Source organism: Grammomys surdaster, unplaced genomic scaffold (assembly GCF_004785775.1).
Source record: "Grammomys surdaster isolate TR1022 unplaced genomic scaffold, NIH_TR_1.0 126271, whole genome shotgun sequence".
Lineage (NCBI taxonomy): Eukaryota > Metazoa > Chordata > Mammalia > Rodentia > Muridae > Grammomys > Grammomys surdaster.
This window is the reverse complement of record NW_021621071.1, coordinates 11,220,864-11,240,105: the sequence shown is the minus strand read 5'-3', so window position 1 is coordinate 11,240,105 and position 19,242 is coordinate 11,220,864. Positions and strand designations below refer to the sequence as shown.

At 45.0% G+C, this 19,242-nt stretch overlaps 1 protein-coding gene across 1 annotated transcript in view; it reads left to right on the top strand.

The window, feature by feature from the left end:
* Nucleotides 1-19,242, top strand: part of Tbk1 (TANK binding kinase 1) — a 35,585-nt gene that overhangs the window by 12,865 nt on the left and 3,478 nt on the right. Inside the window, exons 5-20 of the mRNA XM_028759018.1 lie at nucleotides 665-846; nucleotides 1,906-2,066; nucleotides 4,964-5,074; nucleotides 7,207-7,386; nucleotides 8,555-8,751; nucleotides 9,713-9,771; nucleotides 10,102-10,193; nucleotides 12,473-12,574; nucleotides 13,646-13,724; nucleotides 14,669-14,790; nucleotides 14,883-14,959; nucleotides 15,633-15,672; nucleotides 16,295-16,396; nucleotides 16,511-16,607; nucleotides 17,174-17,280; nucleotides 17,480-17,551. Coding sequence (XP_028614851.1) covers nucleotides 665-846; nucleotides 1,906-2,066; nucleotides 4,964-5,074; nucleotides 7,207-7,386; nucleotides 8,555-8,751; nucleotides 9,713-9,771; nucleotides 10,102-10,193; nucleotides 12,473-12,574; nucleotides 13,646-13,724; nucleotides 14,669-14,790; nucleotides 14,883-14,959; nucleotides 15,633-15,672; nucleotides 16,295-16,396; nucleotides 16,511-16,607; nucleotides 17,174-17,280; nucleotides 17,480-17,551 — 1,780 coding nt within the window. The remainder of the gene's footprint in view (nucleotides 1-664; nucleotides 847-1,905; nucleotides 2,067-4,963; nucleotides 5,075-7,206; nucleotides 7,387-8,554; nucleotides 8,752-9,712; nucleotides 9,772-10,101; nucleotides 10,194-12,472; nucleotides 12,575-13,645; nucleotides 13,725-14,668; nucleotides 14,791-14,882; nucleotides 14,960-15,632; nucleotides 15,673-16,294; nucleotides 16,397-16,510; nucleotides 16,608-17,173; nucleotides 17,281-17,479; nucleotides 17,552-19,242) is intronic.

The following is a 19,242-nucleotide window of genomic DNA, read 5'->3' as shown; positions in this document are numbered from 1 at the left end:
GACTGACCAGGACTGTCACAGGAAAGACATCTTCATGGATCACACTGTGAGCCCCTTTTGTTATACGTTGTTTACAGTTTTCTATGTTGAAACCAGTTTGTTTCTTGTGACATTTTTTTCCCCAAAGTAAAGTAAGTGTAAAACAAGAGCTGGGCAGTGGTGGCTCTCGGCTTTAATCCCAGCACTTGAGGCAGAGGCAGGCAGGTCTTTGTGAGTTCAATGTCAGCCTGGCCTACAGACAGAATGAGTACCAAGACAGCCAGGACTTGTTGTCTCAAAAACAACAACAGGGAGTGTAAAACTGGTGAAAGATCGATGTCTGTGGGATCTGTCTGTGTCACCAAATGTAGATCAGGAGGCCCTGTCCTCAAGACTCTGTGTTCCATTCACCCAATAATTATCAAAGACAGCACACTTCCGTGGGCCATAATTCTTATAAACTCCTTGTGATTGAAACCTAAGATTGCTACACACTTGTTCCTGGGGAGTGTGAGTGTGGGTATTTGTACACAGAGGATCTGTTTCTTAGAATAAAAGGATTTCAAGCCAACTTGTACAAAAACGAGTTTGAGTGATAAGAATGTATCCTGCCCGTGAGTTTGAGATACATATACAGATGGACGCCTACAATATGGTTTCCTTTGTTTTGTGTTTATTGCTGAAGTGGGTGGAATGAATCATCTCCGAGAGAACGGCATAGTGCACCGTGATATCAAGCCCGGAAATATCATGCGTGTTATAGGGGAAGACGGACAGTCTGTGTACAAACTCACAGATTTTGGGGCCGCGCGAGAGCTAGAGGACGATGAGCAGTTTGTGTCTCTGTATGGCACAGAAGAGTATTTGGTAAGTCACAGGCCAGCGACAGTTTCGTTTTAATAACCAGATAGGTATATTATACATGGAGTTACTGATCACGAGCCTATAAAGTATTTCATAATCTTTATGACAAAGGTTCTGTTTTCTGTTCCGATGAGTATGGTGTGTAATAAGGAAATTAGGAATTGATTTCTAACTATACTGTCACTTTCTGTTGGGCAGTCTCAGAGGTTGTCCCAGTTATGGTGACTCACAACTTTGATCCCAGCACTTGAGAGGCAGAAGCAAGAGAGTGAGCACAAGTTCAAGGCTCACCAGGTCTACATAGAACATTCTGGATCAGCCAGGGCTACATAGTGAAGCCCGGTCTCAAAGCACACCTACAAAAAAGCCCGCAGTAAACGTTCTTGATTGTTTTACAGTTACACACTAAATCAGTGGATATGTTTATGTGTTTATTTATGTCCACTGATGCTTTGCTTGCCCGCGTGTCTGTGTAAAAGTGTCCAAGCCTCTGGAACTCGAATTTCAGACATTTGTGAACAGCCATGCGGGTGCTGGGAATTTAACCTGGGTCCTTTGGAAGAGCAGTCAGTGGTCACAAGCACTGAGCCATCTCCTCAGCCCCAGTGCAATGGATCTATCTGTATTAGAAGAGGCGCCCAAAGACTTGAGAAGCCAGGAAAGGCCCAGTGTGGGCTCAGTGCAGTGAGGGGTGGAATCTGTTTTGATGGGATGCAGCAAATTGGATCACTGCTACAAAGGAGGCAGGGTGTGTCTAGAGTTAATGAGCTTACATGCTTACTACATGTATGTACGGGGGACATGCACGTCCCGTGGCGCCCCTGTAGGAGTCAGGATGGCTCATGGCAGTTGCTGTTCTCCTTTCACCATGTAGGGCTCAGAAATTGAATTCAGGGGTTAGCAGACTTGCTTGCAGGCGCTTTTACCCACTGAGCCATCTCCCCGGCCCAAATTAGTCTTTTGAGAACAGAAAAGTGAAATTATTAGGAAAACATGATAGGACTTGCAGCAGTGCTGATTCCTAACTTTTTACATGACAAAAGCTCATGCTTTCCTCTTCAGCATCCTGACATGTATGAGAGGGCTGTGCTCAGAAAGGACCATCAGAAGAAGTACGGGGCTACCGTGGATCTGTGGAGTGTTGGAGTGACGTTCTACCACGCAGCTACAGGGTCGCTGCCATTTAGACCCTTCGAGGGGCCTCGGAGGAACAAAGAAGTCATGTAAGCGCCTCTGCGTCTGAAGTCAGAAGTGGTTTCTCATGTATATGCTATCTTGTTTCTCCAGAGGTTTGAGGAAACAAATTGATGAAAATGGGCTTTTTCTGATACTTATGCTACCTAGAGTTTACTAAGAATGAAGCCTTCTGAGAATGTTTGCATAGACTTCCAAATCATGTTTAAATGTCTACATAGTATAAACACTACTCCATCTTGGGTTCATCGTTACATACATCCTGTCTTCTGAGCACTCCTTCAGCACAGTTCATTTCTTTATTCCACTTTTGTGCTTGCCACTGTTTCCCATGCACCTGAAACATAAACAAGAACAATACATTTCTGTAGAGAACAGGACCAACGAGAGTCAGTTCTTCTCTTCCCCTGAATGGAGTGACCATCTTAAAAATGGCGTTTTGGACATAATTTCTTTCCCTGTTACAGGTTCCATCTGAAGATAAAGCATTTCAGTGGTGTAGTGTAGTATATATTTTAAAAATTTTATTTTGTGTGTATAATTATGTGTATAAGTGTTTTCCTGCATGTATGTCTGTGTATCTGGTGCCTGAAGAAGCTGAAAGATTGCCTGAAACTACAGTTACAGATGCTTGTGGACTGTTGTGCTGGGAACCGAACCCAAGGCTTGTGCAAGATGAGGCAGTGCTCTTAACTGCTAAGCCGTCACTCCAGCCCCACAGCATTGTACATGTCTCCATGCTGCCATGTGTTGGAGAAATGACCCATGCACAAAGTCTTGAATAGTAAACAAAAACAAAAACCCCAAGGACAAGATAGACTTGTGAAGTTTATTGTGTGATTCATCTGAACACTGTGTGTGTTAGGGTGTGATAAAACACTATGACCAAAAGCAGCTTGGGGAGGAAAGGGTTTATTTCATCTGACAGCTTGTCCACCATTTAGGGAAACAGGAGCTGATGCAGAGGCCATGAAGGAGTGCTGCTTACTGGCTTGCTCCTCCTGGCCTGATCAGCCTGCTTTCTTAACCATTCAGGACCACCTGTCTAGGGTTGACACCACCCCAGTGGACTATGCCCTCTCTTATTAATTATTAATTAAGAAAATGCCTTACAAGTTTTCCTGTAGTCATCTTTCGGGGAGGCATTTTCTCTAATATTTTCTCCTCCCAGATATGTCTAGGTTTATGTCAAGGTGACCAAAACCAGCCAGCACACTGTGCTTTGTTTTATTTTAAAAGATACTGACAGAGCAGTTCTGCCCCAGCTTCCTGATTGTGGCAATTGTCTGCATACCCACCATACCCAGCTTCCCCAGTGGATGTGATTAGAGTCATCACTGCTGTAAAACTGAGCCTTTTCTCTCATCTCAGAAAACTGATGAAGAAGCCATTTTTCCTTTAACATTATTTGAAGAGGCAGATAAAACAAGTTCAGATGGTACATTGACTTTTCCTAAAGCTTGAACATTTGCACGCATGCTAGTGAAACACACTGTATCTGAACATGGACAAGACAGCACTAATTGCGCTACAATGATGCAGTGTCAGCCTGAGCCTGCTTTACAACTGTGCCCTTTTTATTAACCCCCTCCTTAGCAAAGGCCACACCCCCTTTGTTTCCTCATTCAATGTAAGCTGTACCCGACAGAGACACACTTCTGTTCTCATAGATACACCTTAAAGCACTGACACTTGACGCTGGTCTCAACTGGATGAGAAAGGAAACAGGACTCAAGCCGCCTGCTGACTCTGTCTGTGATCACTGTGTGTGTACAGTACTGGGCCATCTATTTGCACAGACACTCACCTCTGATAGTAGATGTTTGTGGTGTGGTGTCACTATCAGTGGCTGTTTGGCCATCCTGGAGAGTGGCCCACTCCTCTCCCATCCAACCTTGGTGCTCAGCACATGAGCTCCCCATGTGTGTCACGTCAGCACGTGGTTACAGTCTACATGAGAAGCCTGGAGAGGGGAAGCTTCTGAAGAGTGTTCACAGCACAGCCATGCCGCCACTCAGTCGCCTCACTTCTGTCTGTGCGCTGACCCCACGTCTCCATTTGTGTGCTTGCTCCTCTAACCTGGATCCGGCAAGGACGAGCACACCTTTCTCTTCACCTCAGTTTCTTTATTTTAAAGCATCTCTTAAGGCAGAAACTACAGCCACTTCCCTGGAGGAAGCAGCAGTCTGCATCAGCTGGGTTACTGGTGTCGGCTCTGGTTTTTAAAAAACACATTAATTTGCTCAGAGCACGTTTGGCTAACTGATGAACTAGAAATGATCAGACAAAAACCCTGGCCTCGGGTGACATCAGATGCTGCCGACTGGTGCCAGTGTGGTCATGCAGGTACAGGAATTCTTGACGGCAAGACACAGTCCTGGCCAGCCTGGCTTCTGCTCCTCTGCTCTCCGTCACACTTGCCAGAGTGGACAGCCGTTGTAGAGCGTCTTAGTAGAGTGTGTACTTGTCTACATGGAGGATTTTTCTGAGACTAGGCTATGTATTGTTTTATCTCCCGCTTCTTTAAAAGAAATAGTTTGATGGCTCATTTCGCAGAAACCTCACAGTCTGCTTGACTGGATGAGGTGCTTTTTATAGTCTAGACAGACTCAGTGACATAACTTTTTTATGTTTGCCCCATTTTTTCAGACGGAAAAATAATTTTGTTGTGAACATCAGGCACAGTGGGCTCCCATATGAAGACTAACTATGGCGTATAGACAGTATTCTCACACTGCTGTCCCTCCTCAGTCAGTCAGAGCACTGACTGTGTCACGGATCCCGAGGTCATTGCTCAGAGGGTAGATGATTGCAGGTGCAAGTGAGGGGACTTGCAGTCTGTTAACACGCCATGCAGTAATAACCTGTATTAATAGGCCGTGCAGTAATGACCTGCCTTACCTCTTCTGCTGTTGTTCCTCCTAAGGTATAAAATAATCACTGGGAAGCCTTCCGGTGCAATATCTGGAGTACAGAAAGCAGAAAACGGACCAATTGACTGGAGTGGAGACATGCCTCTTTCTTGTAGTCTTTCTCAGTAAGTGCGCTCGCTGGACCTAACTCCTGACCTTTGGCTCCTGTGGTTACATTTTGTGGATCCTAAAATCATAAACACGTGCAAATATTTAAGCATATTTCCAGGGCTGGCTTTGTTTGTTGTTTCTGTCAGTTTTGTTTTTTGAGGCAGGGTCTTGCTGTGTAGCCCAGGCTAGCCTTGAACTCAGTACGTAACCCAGACTGATAATTCTGCCTTTGCCTCCCACATGCTGGAATAACAGGCGTAGGCCATCACTACTAGCTTTCTAGTGTAGTTTGATTTTGATTAAGTTGAACCATGTGATAACTTGCATTTGGTGTGGTATAAACATTCTGAGCTTTAGACGTAATTTCCTGAGGATACAGAGTATGCGTTCTTCTTCTCATGTGTTTTGAAATTCTTTCCCATGTGGGAATCCCACTGATGACTTTCATACTCATGGAACACAAATAGTCATATAGCTAGGAGTAAGTTTTTAAAAATTGGACTTACCAAAAAATAAGCATTACCAAGTTTAACTTTCTCCTTACATTAAAAAAAAATCATTTTATTCAGAGAATACAAAATAAGCATTTCTAGGCTGGCACAGTGCCTCGATCTTTTGATCCCATGGGAGGCAGAAGCAAAAGGATCTCTGAACTAGAGACCAGAACTCTAAGAATGATATTGTCAGATGATCACAAAGAAAGAATTTATTAATAGCAAATTAAAAGTAGCTGGGCACAGTGGTAAAACACCCATCATCTCAGCACTCAGGAAGCAGAAGGAGCACCACAAATTCAAGGCTAGCTGGGGTACACAGTTCTAGGCTAGCCAGAGCTGCATAGAGACCCTGACTCAAAAAAAAAAAAAAACCCTAAAAAACCAGGTGATAGTTCATGCCTATAACCCCAGCATTGGGAGGCAGAGGCAGGAAGATCACCATGGGTTTAAGGCCAGCCTGGGCTACCCTAATGGGTTTCAGCATAGCAAGTACAGAATGAGACTGTGTCTCAATCCCCTTTCTACCCTCCCCCGAGAGGAAAAAAAAAGTAATGGTAACACTAGCCTAAGTTTAATTTTTTATTTTTTAGAAAATATTTTCTGAAGTAAACTCATGTTATATAACTAGATTTGCCAAAAGAAGCGTGTTATGTTGGAGAGCAGAACTTTACCGTTACAGTGATTTGTGTTCTGTTTGATTTAGGAAATGTTGCTCTCAGGGACCTCAGGGAACCTGGTAGAATGTAACAGACTCAGGCAGGAATCTGGCGCTAGTTAATTACTGTATTACTGAGTCAGTGATCTCATGGTGAGCTGGAGGGAAACAGGCATCGCACACCACAGCTTTTAGCATCAACACCGTTCATCGAAATTACTAGATTTCAAAAGGTGCTTTTTGTGATTTTTGTTTGTGTTAAATAGGAAAATTTTAAGTCAAGTAAGCAGTGAAAACTACTAATCAGAATGTAGTGACCTGGGAAAGAAGAGCAGTTAGCCGTTCTCCTGTGCCAGTCAAGGCTGGATAGCCAGCCACAGGGAGGAGCAGAGCCTTCTGGGAAGTTGGTATCGGCAATGCTGCAGAGTCATGATACCATAAACGGAAAATTCCACACATCTCCACATGTGCAACCAGAATGTGGACTCACTAGAAAGACTGAAATCCTTCAAGCCATGTATATTATGAATATGTGAAACAAATTATGCATTTGGACCTGGATCCAGTCCCCTGATAATTTCATGTGTACAAATGCCCCAAAGTCTTTGGAAAAAAACCTAAGGCTCAAATATTTCTGGTTCCAAACATTTTAGATAAAGGATATGAAGCCTATAAAAATATTAACAGTGTGTCTTAGTCAGTGTTTTATTGCTGTGAAGAGACACCATGAGCAAGGCAACACTTACAAAAGAAATCATTTAATGTCGGGGACTTACTTACAACTATAGAGGGTTAGTCCATTATCATCATGTGACAGGGAGAGAAAGAGACCACAAAGCAACACCTCCTAATCCTCTCAGATAATGCCAGTCCATGGTGAGCAGGCCTTCAAATCTACACCGCCCCACAAGTCCTGTGATCTGTGTTTTCTTTGTAGATGTGGCTTTGTACTGTGACATTCTCTCCTCAAATAATTTTGTAAATACTATCTTAGGGGTCTTCAGGCACTGCTCACCCCAGTTCTTGCGAACATCCTTGAGGCTGATCAGGAGAAGTGCTGGGGCTTTGACCAGTTCTTTGCAGAGACTAGTGATGTACTTCACCGAATGGTAATCCATGTTTTCTCGCTACAACACATGACAGCGCTTAAGATCTATATTCATAGCTATAACACGTAAGTGGCTCTCCGTTCTTGTCCTGTCCGTGATTGTGTAATGTAATAATCTATGCTTGCATAAAGTAATAAGCGTCTCCTAAACAGGGGAATAGAAAAGATGCCTTACCTTCACAAGTAGCACCCATAGCTCATTAGTAAACCTAAGTTCAAATACTTAGTAAAGTCCTGATCCTTATTGGAAGTAAAGAGGATTAATATTCTTAAATGCATAGGTAAGTTACTTTGCACTGAAACTGCAAGTTTGACAGAGCTGATTCTATGACTCCTTTCAAGTGTTGTGCATTGATAAACATGAGCTGTTTTATTGAAGGTAGGGCCTACGTCTTAAATATAGTGGAGTTCTAAATCTAGTCCAGTCTTATTTGTATAGTTAGCATAAGACACTTTATGGATATTGAAGAAATATTCAACATTTGTTTTGCATAAATGAAAACATAACTATGGGGTCTTCTTAACTCTTGTGTAATAAGACTTCATGTGACTAAGGGTCCACCTGCATGTAAAACTAGGAAAAGGGCTAGGGGATTGTGTCAAAGTAAATACACTTAGTGGTAACAGTTTACCATGTGGCAAGGTGCTACCACTGAGAGACACTGGGTGGAGGGGATAGGCATCTTCCTGTGTTATTTCTTACAACTGCATCATGCAGTTAGTAATCCTAGTACGTGGAAAATAGTGGCAGGAGGATTGTCAGAAGTTCAAAGCCAGCCAGGTCTACATAGAGAGTTCCAGGCCATTGTTACTTGCTGGACGTCCTCTTGAGCTTAAATTAGCCACCCAGGCCTGAGCCAATGAAAAACCAGCTTGCAGTAGAGCCGCATCTCATCCATCGTTGGCTTTCTTTGCTTCTACGCGTCTGTTCAAGGGGAATTTTCCTTTTCTTCTAAAACTTCATTTTGAGAATACTCGAATTTCTTAGTGTATTTAACAGAAGTCTAGTTGTGTTTCAAGCCCTGTTCGTGGCTCCTTGTGTAAGCCACTTGGTCTTCACCATAAAGATAGGCTTGGGTTATAGGAATTCCCTCCCACGCTGGCACATTTTGGCATCTTTATTTACAGGACAGTTTGTTAGACTGTCGTAGACTCACTCCAGGTGAGTGGTGCTGGCCTGTTGGTCTCCGGCTAACTCATCCTGCACTGACATCTTTCCTGAACATCCTCACAGTGCGGCTGTGTTCCATGAGCTCGTCTATAAACAAACCAAGATCATTTCTTCAAACCAAGAACTTATCTACGAAGGACGACGATTGGTCCTAGAACTTGGAAGACTAGCCCAGCATTTCCCTAAAACCACAGAGGAAAATCCTATCTTTGTCACAAGCCGGGAACAACTCAATTCTGTAGGACTGAGATATGAAAAAAGTAAGCTGTCTTTTTGTCACATTTTAAATGGTCATTATAAAGCAAACATCTGTCATTGTAAAACTGATACTTTCTATAAAGCTGACATTGATGTTAATGTAGAGCCTTCTATAAATGTTGGAATTTCATAAATGAGTTTATAAAGGTTACAAAATTGAAAAGTCTCATAATTTTCTTCAGTTTTTCCTTCAGTATTTTGTTTTGTGAAGTGATGGTTTGTTGTCTTTTACTGTAACTTCTTTTAGGGTTTTGATAACTCCCAAAATAACATTCCCGTCATAACTGTCAGCCAGTATTGCTCTAACCAGTATGCAGAGGACAGTCTGCCATTCTTGAGAGTTAAGGCAAAAGTAGATCTACATCTTTGAAATTATATAAAATTTGTTTAACCAGTCTTTCAGCCATTTGAGACTTCAATATTAAAGTTGGATTGAAAGACAAGTCTGAATTTCATTGTGTTAAATATATTGAATAAGAAAATGAGGCTGGAGAGATGGTTTAGTGGATAAAGATACTTGTCACAGAAGCCTGGTACCTGAGTTCAGTCCCAGAAACCTGTGCAGGTAGAAGGAGAGAGCCAGCTTCATAAACTTGTCTCAGGCTGCTACGCTGTGCATAGCATGTGTGCATGTGAACACTTAAGTGACTGCTTAGGGAGTGAACAACACACACACACACACACACACACACACACATGCACGCACACACGCAGAGCTGCTGCACCTGCAGCTTTTCACACATGGGTGCTGGGTCTGAACTCGGGCCTCACAGTTGCACATCAAGTGTTCTGGTCCAGCCAGCCAGCATCCCCCGAGCCTTCTCTCCTCTAAAGCTGTGGAGAGGACTGGAGAGAAGCCCCTCCCGTGTGTGTAGTCTAGACAGCCTCCTTGATATGTAAACGATACAGTCGTTTATCTGAGCACTCTTATTTCTAATTCTCGTCTTCTGCTTCCTATTTCAGTTTCCCTCCCTAAAATCCATCCACGCTATGATCTGGACGGGGACGCCAGCATGGCCAAGGTTAGTGCTCTGACGAATTATCAGTAGTGCAGTAATCAATCAGTAATCAATGTGCTCCGTCTGTGTGTGACTTAGGAAAATGGTTTAAAGTCTTACTCAGCCCAAGTTGTCTCACATTCTAGTCTCCTTTACTGAACGCAGTAAGAGGAGATGCTCTCCACTGAAACATTTATATAGTGTTAATAGCTGAAATGTTTATTATAGCTACATCTGTCTAGCTGTCAGACATTGGGAGTCTACTTTCCTGATGAAAATGTAAAAGCCTGCAATGTTTTAAGTTTCTCTTACCTTGTCCTGTTAGCAGCAAATCCTAACTTTGTCTCTCACCAGGCAGTGACGGGGGTTGTGTGCTATGCCTGCAGAACTGCCAGTACCCTGCTGCTCTATCAAGAATTAATGCGGAAGGGGGTGCGGTGGTTGATGTAAGTAACAAACTGCAATCTGATAAGCCTTCTTCCCCCGACACCGTAGACCAGGGGCTGGCACCAAGCACCTCATCCCTCATCTCTCATCCCTCATCCCTCATCCCTCATCCCTCATCCCTCTGCGGGCGGGCAGGCACTGGCTCGGCTTATTCGCCTCTCACTTTTCAAAACAGACAGCATTGTTTTTGTTGACTTCCTACAGTTACCTAGAGACATCCAGGACAGACTGTCTGAATTGTAAACGCACGGCTCTGTGAAGCGTGCAGTCCTCTTAGACCTCAGCGGGTGCTCACTTGCTGTCTTGGGAGACTTTTTCATTGACACAATCAGCAGTCAGCTTTCTAGGGATTAGGCCCACGGTCTTCCTCCACTTCTACCTTTGCATGTACACTCCTTTTTAACAAAACTATTGAGCTAGTCTTCACAACTGTCTACTTCACCCATTTAAAATGAACAGTGTGGCACAGGGTGACGGCAGCCAGTCCTTACTGAGATCAGACCATTCTGTCACAAGTCCTGTGCCCATACGCATCGCTCATACACCTTGCCTGCATAGATTTGCCTGGTGTAGACCTTTCATGGACCTGGACGTATGCCTACAGGTATCTCTTCATCCTGACCGGCAGTCTAAACATGTGCTGCTAATCAGTTAATATAGTTATTCTAAAAGAAGATTGACCTAATGGAATAGTCTCCTCCTGAAAACGACCTTGGGAAATACAAGTATAAGGTTGAGGCCACAGCTTAGATGGTAGTGTTACAAGGATGAAGATTTGAGTCCGTCCTCAGAACCCATCCATTCTTATTAACAAAGGAAGTGGAGGCACAGTGCCATAGGCTTATGATCCCACCACTGAGAAGGCAGTGGTGGGATCACTCAGCCTTTCTGATTGGCCAGCCTAATTTGCAGGACCCAGTCTCAGAGAAAGACTCTTCTGACGAAACAAAGGTGGTGGTACTGGAGGAAAGACACTGGTGGTTGACTCCTGGCCTCTATCTCTTTCCCCTTCCCCATTTCCCCTCCTCCTTCCCCTCTTCCCTTCCCCTCTCTCCTCTCCTCTAGGGCCTCCCTTTCTCTCACCCCCCCCATCTTTCCTTCAAGAGCTGTGCTGTGGCTGTATACATTATTTATTGATTGTGCATCCTACAGACATGCAATGTGACCTTAATAACGGAAGGCACCAGGGCTCTCGCAGGGTGTGCTTTCCTGCGGTCAGCTCACTGCCGTTACTCGTGACAGTCTGCATGTGCTTACACTCATCCCTTCTTGCACAGAGGTGATGGACTCTTGGATCATTCCTGTTCCTGGCTCTTGGTTTTGAGCCGCTGGCTTGCCATGTAGCCCAGATTGGTCTCACATTCATGATCCTCCTGCCTCTACCTCCCAGGTGCTAGGACTCTGGGCATTTTGCTACATTGCTGTCTTAATATCTTGGGTTTCTTTCCTGCTGTTAGTATTGTGTCAAACAAAGCGCACAGCCTTGTGCCTGTAACAACTTTGATGTGGTCACAGGCTGTTGCAGAAAGCTCTGTGCTTGAGTAGCTTAGTGCTGCGGCTGGGGCTTGGTGTGTCTAGAAGCATGAAGTATGCCAATGCAAGTAGCATTTGCTTTCCCTCTTTTTCTGTCACTGGTCAGTGGTTTGGTGGGCCTTTTCCTTTTTACTTATTATAGTTTAAGTTTTAAAACGCTTTTCATGTAGCCCACTATATCAGGTTTTCTTTTAAAGGACCCCTTGGTGTGTTAGGCTTCATGACCCACATGTGATGTCTCCTTTGTCTTTTATTTGTAATCTCTCTAAAAGTAATTCACAGGCCATAAAAAAACAACTTTGGGCCTTGTTTGCTGACGGCTGCCGTAGTTGAAGCCTTTTTATTACGGGTTCACTGTGCTGTGCTCTTTCAGAGGTCATGTGAGCCATGAGTAGCAAAACTGACTTAATGACATAAAGGTCACTTGACTATTATAAGTTATAGGTCAGTGTTTGATCCTTACTGTAACATTAATGCCTTGGGTTTCTAAACTATAACCCGGTTCCTAGTGTTAGTCTGTGAAGTATAAATGCCCCAGATATGGAAGTGTCATACATTTTTTTCCTTTATTAAGCCCACTGCAAGAGAGTAACAAGCTGGCTGGAGTACTGCCTGGCACAGACAGTGCTTTTAGTGGTGTGCTGTGGCATTTAAAATTGTGAAGTGTGTTGAAAATCGGATTGCATTCTAATTAGTGGCAGCCCTTAAGCAGCGCTTGGACTAAGGGGCCTTCGTTGTTTTCCAGTGAACTAGTTAAAGATGATTACAACGAAACAGTCCACAAGAAGACGGAAGTTGTGATCACACTGGACTTCTGCATCAGAAACATTGAGAAGACTGTGAAAGTGTGAGTAGGCAGCGCCCTGCGGGACCCGTGTCAGTGCTCAGCTGAGGCTCTGTTCTGCTTACCTCCAACACACGGGCACAGCGTGCACCGCGCGTCCATGGAGCAGCCCTGGCTTCGTAGCTGCTTCCGCTCCCAAGGGAGAAGAACAGGTTCCTCATGTGGAGTTAGTCTGTCATCTAGTTGCCATTTGCCACCTTTTCTGTGTGACGGGGCCTCTTGTCTGTCTGGGAGACAGCGCTGAGTAGGAAAGACAGTGTAGGAGGCGGCTTCTGGAGCAGCATCCGGGAAGCATCTTGGAATTTTAGGAACAACATCTGGGGTCAGTAAGATGTGTGAGCAGGTAAGGGTGCTTACTGCACGAGCGTGGTGACTCCAGAGCCCACATAGATCGGAAGGAGAATAGCATCACCATAGTGTGCTCTGACCTCTGCACGCACGCTGTGATGCGCACAGCCACGCCCCATGCGTGTACACACGACGTTAATAATCAAAAAGTTACAGAATTTTAGCAATGACTTTTAATTTACTCTTATTTTCTTGTCTCTAAGAGTATATTTTGTAACAGTGATAATTTAAATGGCCTTTCAGAATACACTGTTTATACTGTAGGGAACTATAGTAAATGCAGTCAGCATGTGTAACTGACGTTACATTTATAGTAATGTACTACATTCTGAAAGCTGGATTCTCACCATTCTCCTGCAGTAGTGTGATTTGACATCACGTCGCTCTGTGTGTTTTATCCTAATCTGCCCATGTATACTGGATGTCTGTCAGGGCTGCTCCCAGCCTCCTGGTATGTGTGGACCAGGGCAGATACGAGGAGTAACTGACGTGTGACGTCATCAGACTGCACCTGCAGCCAACACCACAGACGGAGGGAGCAATGTAGGGCATTCCTTCTTCAGGAAGGCAGCAGAGATCTCTTAGACTCTCTTAGCATATAGAGCTTAAGTATATTTTTTATTAAGTCATGATAATAAAGTTCACTTCGTAGACTTCATAAATGCAGGTAAGCCTGCATTTGCTGCACTCACCCATCTGTTTCCTGGTAATGTATTTTTCAAACAGATACGAGAAGTTGATGAAAGTCAGCTTGGAAGCCGCAGAGCTGGGTGAGATTTCAGACATACACACCAAGCTGCTGAGAGTGAGTACTGGGACCATGGCGACCACAGGCCGCGGTCTGCTCCTCTGCTGCTGAGAGCCAGTGCGAACCTAAGCGCTGCCTCTAAAGCTCCTGGAGAGAAAAGCTGCCTTTCCCTTTGTTAGCGACTGGATATATGATTATATCTTACTTTATAATATATTGTTAGCTATATATAACATCTATAATTATATCTTATATGTGTGTGTGTGTGTGTGTGTGTGTATAATATTCTTAGTTAAACACACACACCATTTCAGCCATATAGCTCTTTGTACTATTTCCAAATGCTTTCTGTATCTTCAACACACCTGTGCGTCCCTCTGCTCCTACTCCCCCCCCCCCTCCCCATTCTCCGCAGTTTCTGTCTGCTTTGTCTGTACTCCTCACTGCTGCTGTGGATGGTCATCGTGTGGCTCCTTAACATGTGCTCAAATACAGGAGCTTCCACGTGCTGAGAAATCACTGCAGCTCCTGAAATAACAGATGGCTTAATAGGAAAGGATCTGGGCTCTTCAGGCAGTGGGTTGTTTCTATAACTAAGAAGGCAGTAAGGACACAGTTTGCTGAACATAAGCTAGAAGGTATCTGAATGGATTACTCAGTAGAGCAGAAGTGCACACAGTTACGGACTGTGACAGCTGATTGTTACTCCTGGGCTGCCTCTGTTTACCCAGAGACTCCAGACGGGCTATATGAGGGCCTTTTAAAAGACTTCCATTGTATTAAATACTAATTTCTAATTTTAAAATAGCACATCACAGCCCCACCACAAACAAACAAAACAAAAAGCAGTAATAAAAAGGGTTTTATGCTCGTCCTGTAGCAGCTCACAGAGTGATCTGGTCAATGACAACGGCCTCGGGGCCCAGCAGAGACTGTTAGAACACGCCTCGGGATAATTGTCTCTGATTGGGCATTTGGATCTAATCCATGGTTGTATTTAGCTTTCCAGTTCTCAGGGAACAATAGAAAGCAGTCTTCAGGACATCAACAGCAGGCTGTCTCCAGGGGGATTGCTGGCTGATACCTGGGCACATCAAGAAGGCACACATCCGAGAGACAGGAAGTAGGTTTCAGCCCGTGGGTAATGGGTGCTTAGAAGTTGTTCTTTGTTGCATCAGTTCCAATAATTTACTTGGGTTTTTATTCCTTAAATAGTGTAGAAAAACTGCAAGTCCTGTTGAATTGCATCACAGAGATCTACTATCAGTTCAAAAAAGACAAAGCAGAGCGCAGTGAGTAACGTTGCTCACCTCCTGCCCAGCTTAGTGAGTGTGGAGCAAGCAGGCCACTGTGCTGGGCTTCATGTGCAGACACACTGGGCTGAATGTACCAAGTCAGTGTCACACCAGCCTTTTCATGTCTGACATTACAGTCAGTAGCCCTAGACCTTGTAGAGGCCAGGCGGTAGCACACTGCCTGTGGGCGCAAGGACACTGAAGTCTGCAGCCCTCTCACCCCTGGGTTGCCCAGGCTGCCCTTGTGGTTTTGGTTGGTTGGTTGGTTGGTTGGTTGGTTTTGTTTTTTTTTGATACAGGGTTTCTTTGTGTAGCCCTGGCTGTCCTGGAAATTGCTCTGTAGACCAGACTAGCCTTCAACTCCAGAGATCCACCTGCCTCTGCCTCCCGAGTGCTGGGATTAATTTAGGAAAACAAAAAACAAAACTAGAGATAAAAGCTTTATTAAAAATATCCTGACTTAAATGTTGACAATTAATTTTTATTTTTAAATCATAACTTTATACTGACCAAATTAAAGTGTCAAGAGACCATACATAGCTAGTGGACCTCAAACCTGAATAGTCACTTCAAACTCTTGGCCTTTTAAAAGATGCAATCTCAAAGGAGAAAATATTACGTGTGCTGTTCAACTCTACATTAACAAAAGTGTGCTTTTTCCCATTTTCAGGACTAGCTTATAATGAAGAACAGATCCACAAATTTGATAAGTAAGTGTGCAGATTGAATTGAGAGTCTTCTTGCTGAACTGTCTTTGATGTATTTGCTTCATCTTAAGTTGAGACTAATCGCAATAACAATTGGGTGTAACCCGGCCTCTCGGAGGGTTTGCTCTGGGTGCACACTGTCCAGGTCCCCTCATCTTGTCCCTTGGATTACTAAGACAGGAAGGAGGAAGACCTTGTTCTGCTCCCTCGCTGTCTGCACCTCTGCCGTGCTTACAGGGCCAGCGAAAGGAATCCTGTGAGGCCTGCACAGCCATCTTAGCTAACTCAGCCAATAAGTATTTGGGGCAGAGAGATGGCTCAGTGGTTAGGAGCATATTGCTCTTCAGAGGAGCACAGTTCAGTGCCCAGCACCCCGGCCCATGGCGCACAGCGCTGCCCTTAGCTCCAAAACCACAGTGATCATAAAACCATGAGTTGTTTCTGAGTTCGAGGCCAGCCTGGTCTACAGAGTGAGTTCCAGGACAGCCAGGACTACACAGAGAAACCCTGTCTCGAAAAACCAAAAAAAAAAAAAAACCATGAGTTGTGTATATCTGAAATGTTTTTCATTGGAGGTAGAAATGGTGAGGTTACATTAAAGCCTCTGGTTGTTTCTAATTTGCAGACAAAAACTGTATTACCATGCAACAAAAGCAATGACCCACTTTACAGATGAGTGCGTCAGGAAGTATGAAGCGTTTAAGGATAAGTCGGAAGAGTGGATGAGGTACGTCGCTGTGCGTAGGGTGATGCCTGCTTGTCTGTGCAGTACAGGATACTGTGTATTTTACCTGAGAGTTTCCAAGAGGCTGTTTGTTAATAGACTCTCGTTGGTTTTCAGAAAGATGCTTCATCTTAGGAAACAGCTGCTATCGCTAACTAATCAGTGTTTTGATATCGAAGAGGAAGTGTCCAAGTATCAAGACTATACTAACGAGGTACAGCCCTCAAGAGCACAGGCACAGGCTTTGCACTGGGAGGGCTGCTTGGTGCTTTGGAGAGTGCCTGCTGGACATGGGTGCCCTCGAATGTGCCCTGTACACTTCCACCTCGGGAGCACATACCACAGCTATTGACTTGTGTATGCGCGTGCACGCCAGGGGGCGAGTTTCCCAAGCTGATTATCTCCTCAGCCACGTGAGCCCCAGGGTGGCACTCAGGTCGGCAGGCCTGGCAGCAGACGTCCACACTGCTGGGCCATCTCACTGGCCCATCACCCACGGGACAATTATCAACACCTGATAATTCATCTCTTTATTGTTTGTAAGGAAAACGTTTTAAAGACTGTTGATTTCAGTATATTCTATTGACAGTTTTGAAACAGGACCTTAAAGCTGGGCTGGGGCTGTAGCTCAGTGATTAAGGATCCCCCTAGAGAGCACAGGGTTTCCTGCATCCCCTGTGGAGTGGGTGCTGGGCAGTCCCATGCCTTCCAGAAGCAGGAAATTGGTCCTTGATTGGAAGTGTATGCCTTGTCTGGTGACACGTCTGCTTTACATTGTAGCTACAAGAGACTCTGCCTCAGAAGATGCTGGCGGCCTCCAGTGCAGTCAAGCACGGCCTGGCCCCGGTCTACCCCAGCTCTAACACCTTAGTGGAAATGACGCTCGGGTAAGAGGCTGCCGGGGAAGGAGAATGGCGCCGCCTGCTCTCCTGTTGGTCTGAAGTCTTGTTCTTACCTTTCAGAATTCTTGCTGTCTACTGTGTCTGCTGTTGTCTCATGGGCAGATGGATTATAAAGTAAAACAGTGTGAGCATAATGCTAAGATGTTGACAAAGTGGCTTGTCTGTCTTTGCTTTCTACATCTAGTATGAAGAAGTTAAAGGAGGAGATGGAGGGCGTGGTTAAGGAGCTGGCCGAGAACAATCACATTCTAGAAAGGTGAGTGCTGGAGTCTGGGTGCAGCTGAATTGGTCCGCTCTTCTTGCAGCTCCTTGTCTGTTCAGAAGGTGCGCAGTTAAAGGTGAGGGAGGCCTCAGTCCTGAGACTTCCCCTCATGTGCTGGGGAACTTAGGATAGCCTTTAGCATTGATTTTGTTGTTACTGTTTTGTTTTTGACAGAGTCTCACTATGTGGCTCTGGCTGTCCTGGAACTCACTCTGTAGACCAGGCTGGCTTTGAGCTCACAGACCTGCCTGCCTCAGCCTCCCAAGGGTTGAAATCAAATGTGTGCTTTGTTCTCTACGAATAGCTTGCCATTTGTTTTTAATCCAGTATTTGACTCTGTGTGAAGACCGTCTTCACATGAGTTCTCCAGTTCCGGGGTTCAGAGTTGCCTGTAAGACACCAGTGCTCTGACACCAGAGCGGCCTACAGAGCCCTCTGCACACCTCTTACTTACAAAAGAGGAAAGCAGTGTTGCATCCTAGGGAGTGAGCTTGTTTGTCCTAAGAGCACAGCACAATCCCTGAATCACACGTGGATGCTGAGGGAAGGCAGTGAGAAAGTGGCCTCCATGATTGAACTAAGAGCAGAAACCTGCATTCTCAGCAAAATCTGTGCAAATGAAGATGTAACAGTCTCAGACCTGAGCCCTCCCTTGCAGACAGCGCTCATGGGCCTGTGGTACTGTGGCACTGTGGCGCTGGGGCTCAGCAGAGGCAGGGATACAGTGGTGTCTGTCACACAGTGCTGGCTGCCAGCGCACCTTCACTGTCGTTCTGACTGAAGTCTTAGTTGCTGTGCATTCAGAAGCCTCTTGCTGTGCTAGTTTTTGTGGCCCCTCCCCCACCCCTCCACACAAATATTCAGTTACATGAGTGAAATGTTCTGAATCAGAAATGTTTGAGATGGCAGTTTTCCAGATAATGAAATGTAGAGGTGGGACTCAAATACAGGCCCAGCACTTACCTGTCTTATCTGTTCCTTACACACCTGAGCTGGAAACAGTTGTATTCAGTGTCTTAGTATGCCTGCACTCTGAGGGCAACTTGTCCTGTGGGCCAGGTGCGGACTTTTGTCTCATGCCACCTGTCAGTACACACAGGTGTAAAGTTCTGGGTTATTTCGGGCTTTGAATTCTAAGATTCAGGCTGTGTGACACATAGTGAAAGCTAGGACTAGTAACAGTATTGTCCTCCCTACCCTGTGTGCGCACAGGTATGCCACTCTCAGTCCTACGAGGTGTGGTGCCAGATGTCATCCTCTAGTAGCATGCTGGTCCAGGAGTAGCACTTCATACCTCTCGAAACGTCAGTGTCCTATGGACTTGCTTCTTGATTCCCCCTTGACTAGTTTGGCAGTCTTCACAAGGCCCCTGCTTCCCCTCATCCAGACCTCCTTCCTCCTGGAGGAGCAGTGATGGTGACCCACTAACATGTCTGTAACCATGTGGTATCCTGATGTTTAAATACTGACATAACTATGTCCCTCTTGCTTAAAAAAGTCTGGCTGCTGTGGTAGTATATGTCTTTAATCCCAGCACTGTGGAGGCAGAGATGGGGATCTCTGTGAGTTCAAGGCCAGCCTGATCTGCATAGCAAGTTGCAGGACAGCCACAGATACATAGAGAAACAATGTCTCAAGAAGGGAAGGAGAGAGGGGAGGGAGGGAGGGAGGGAGGGAGGGAGGGA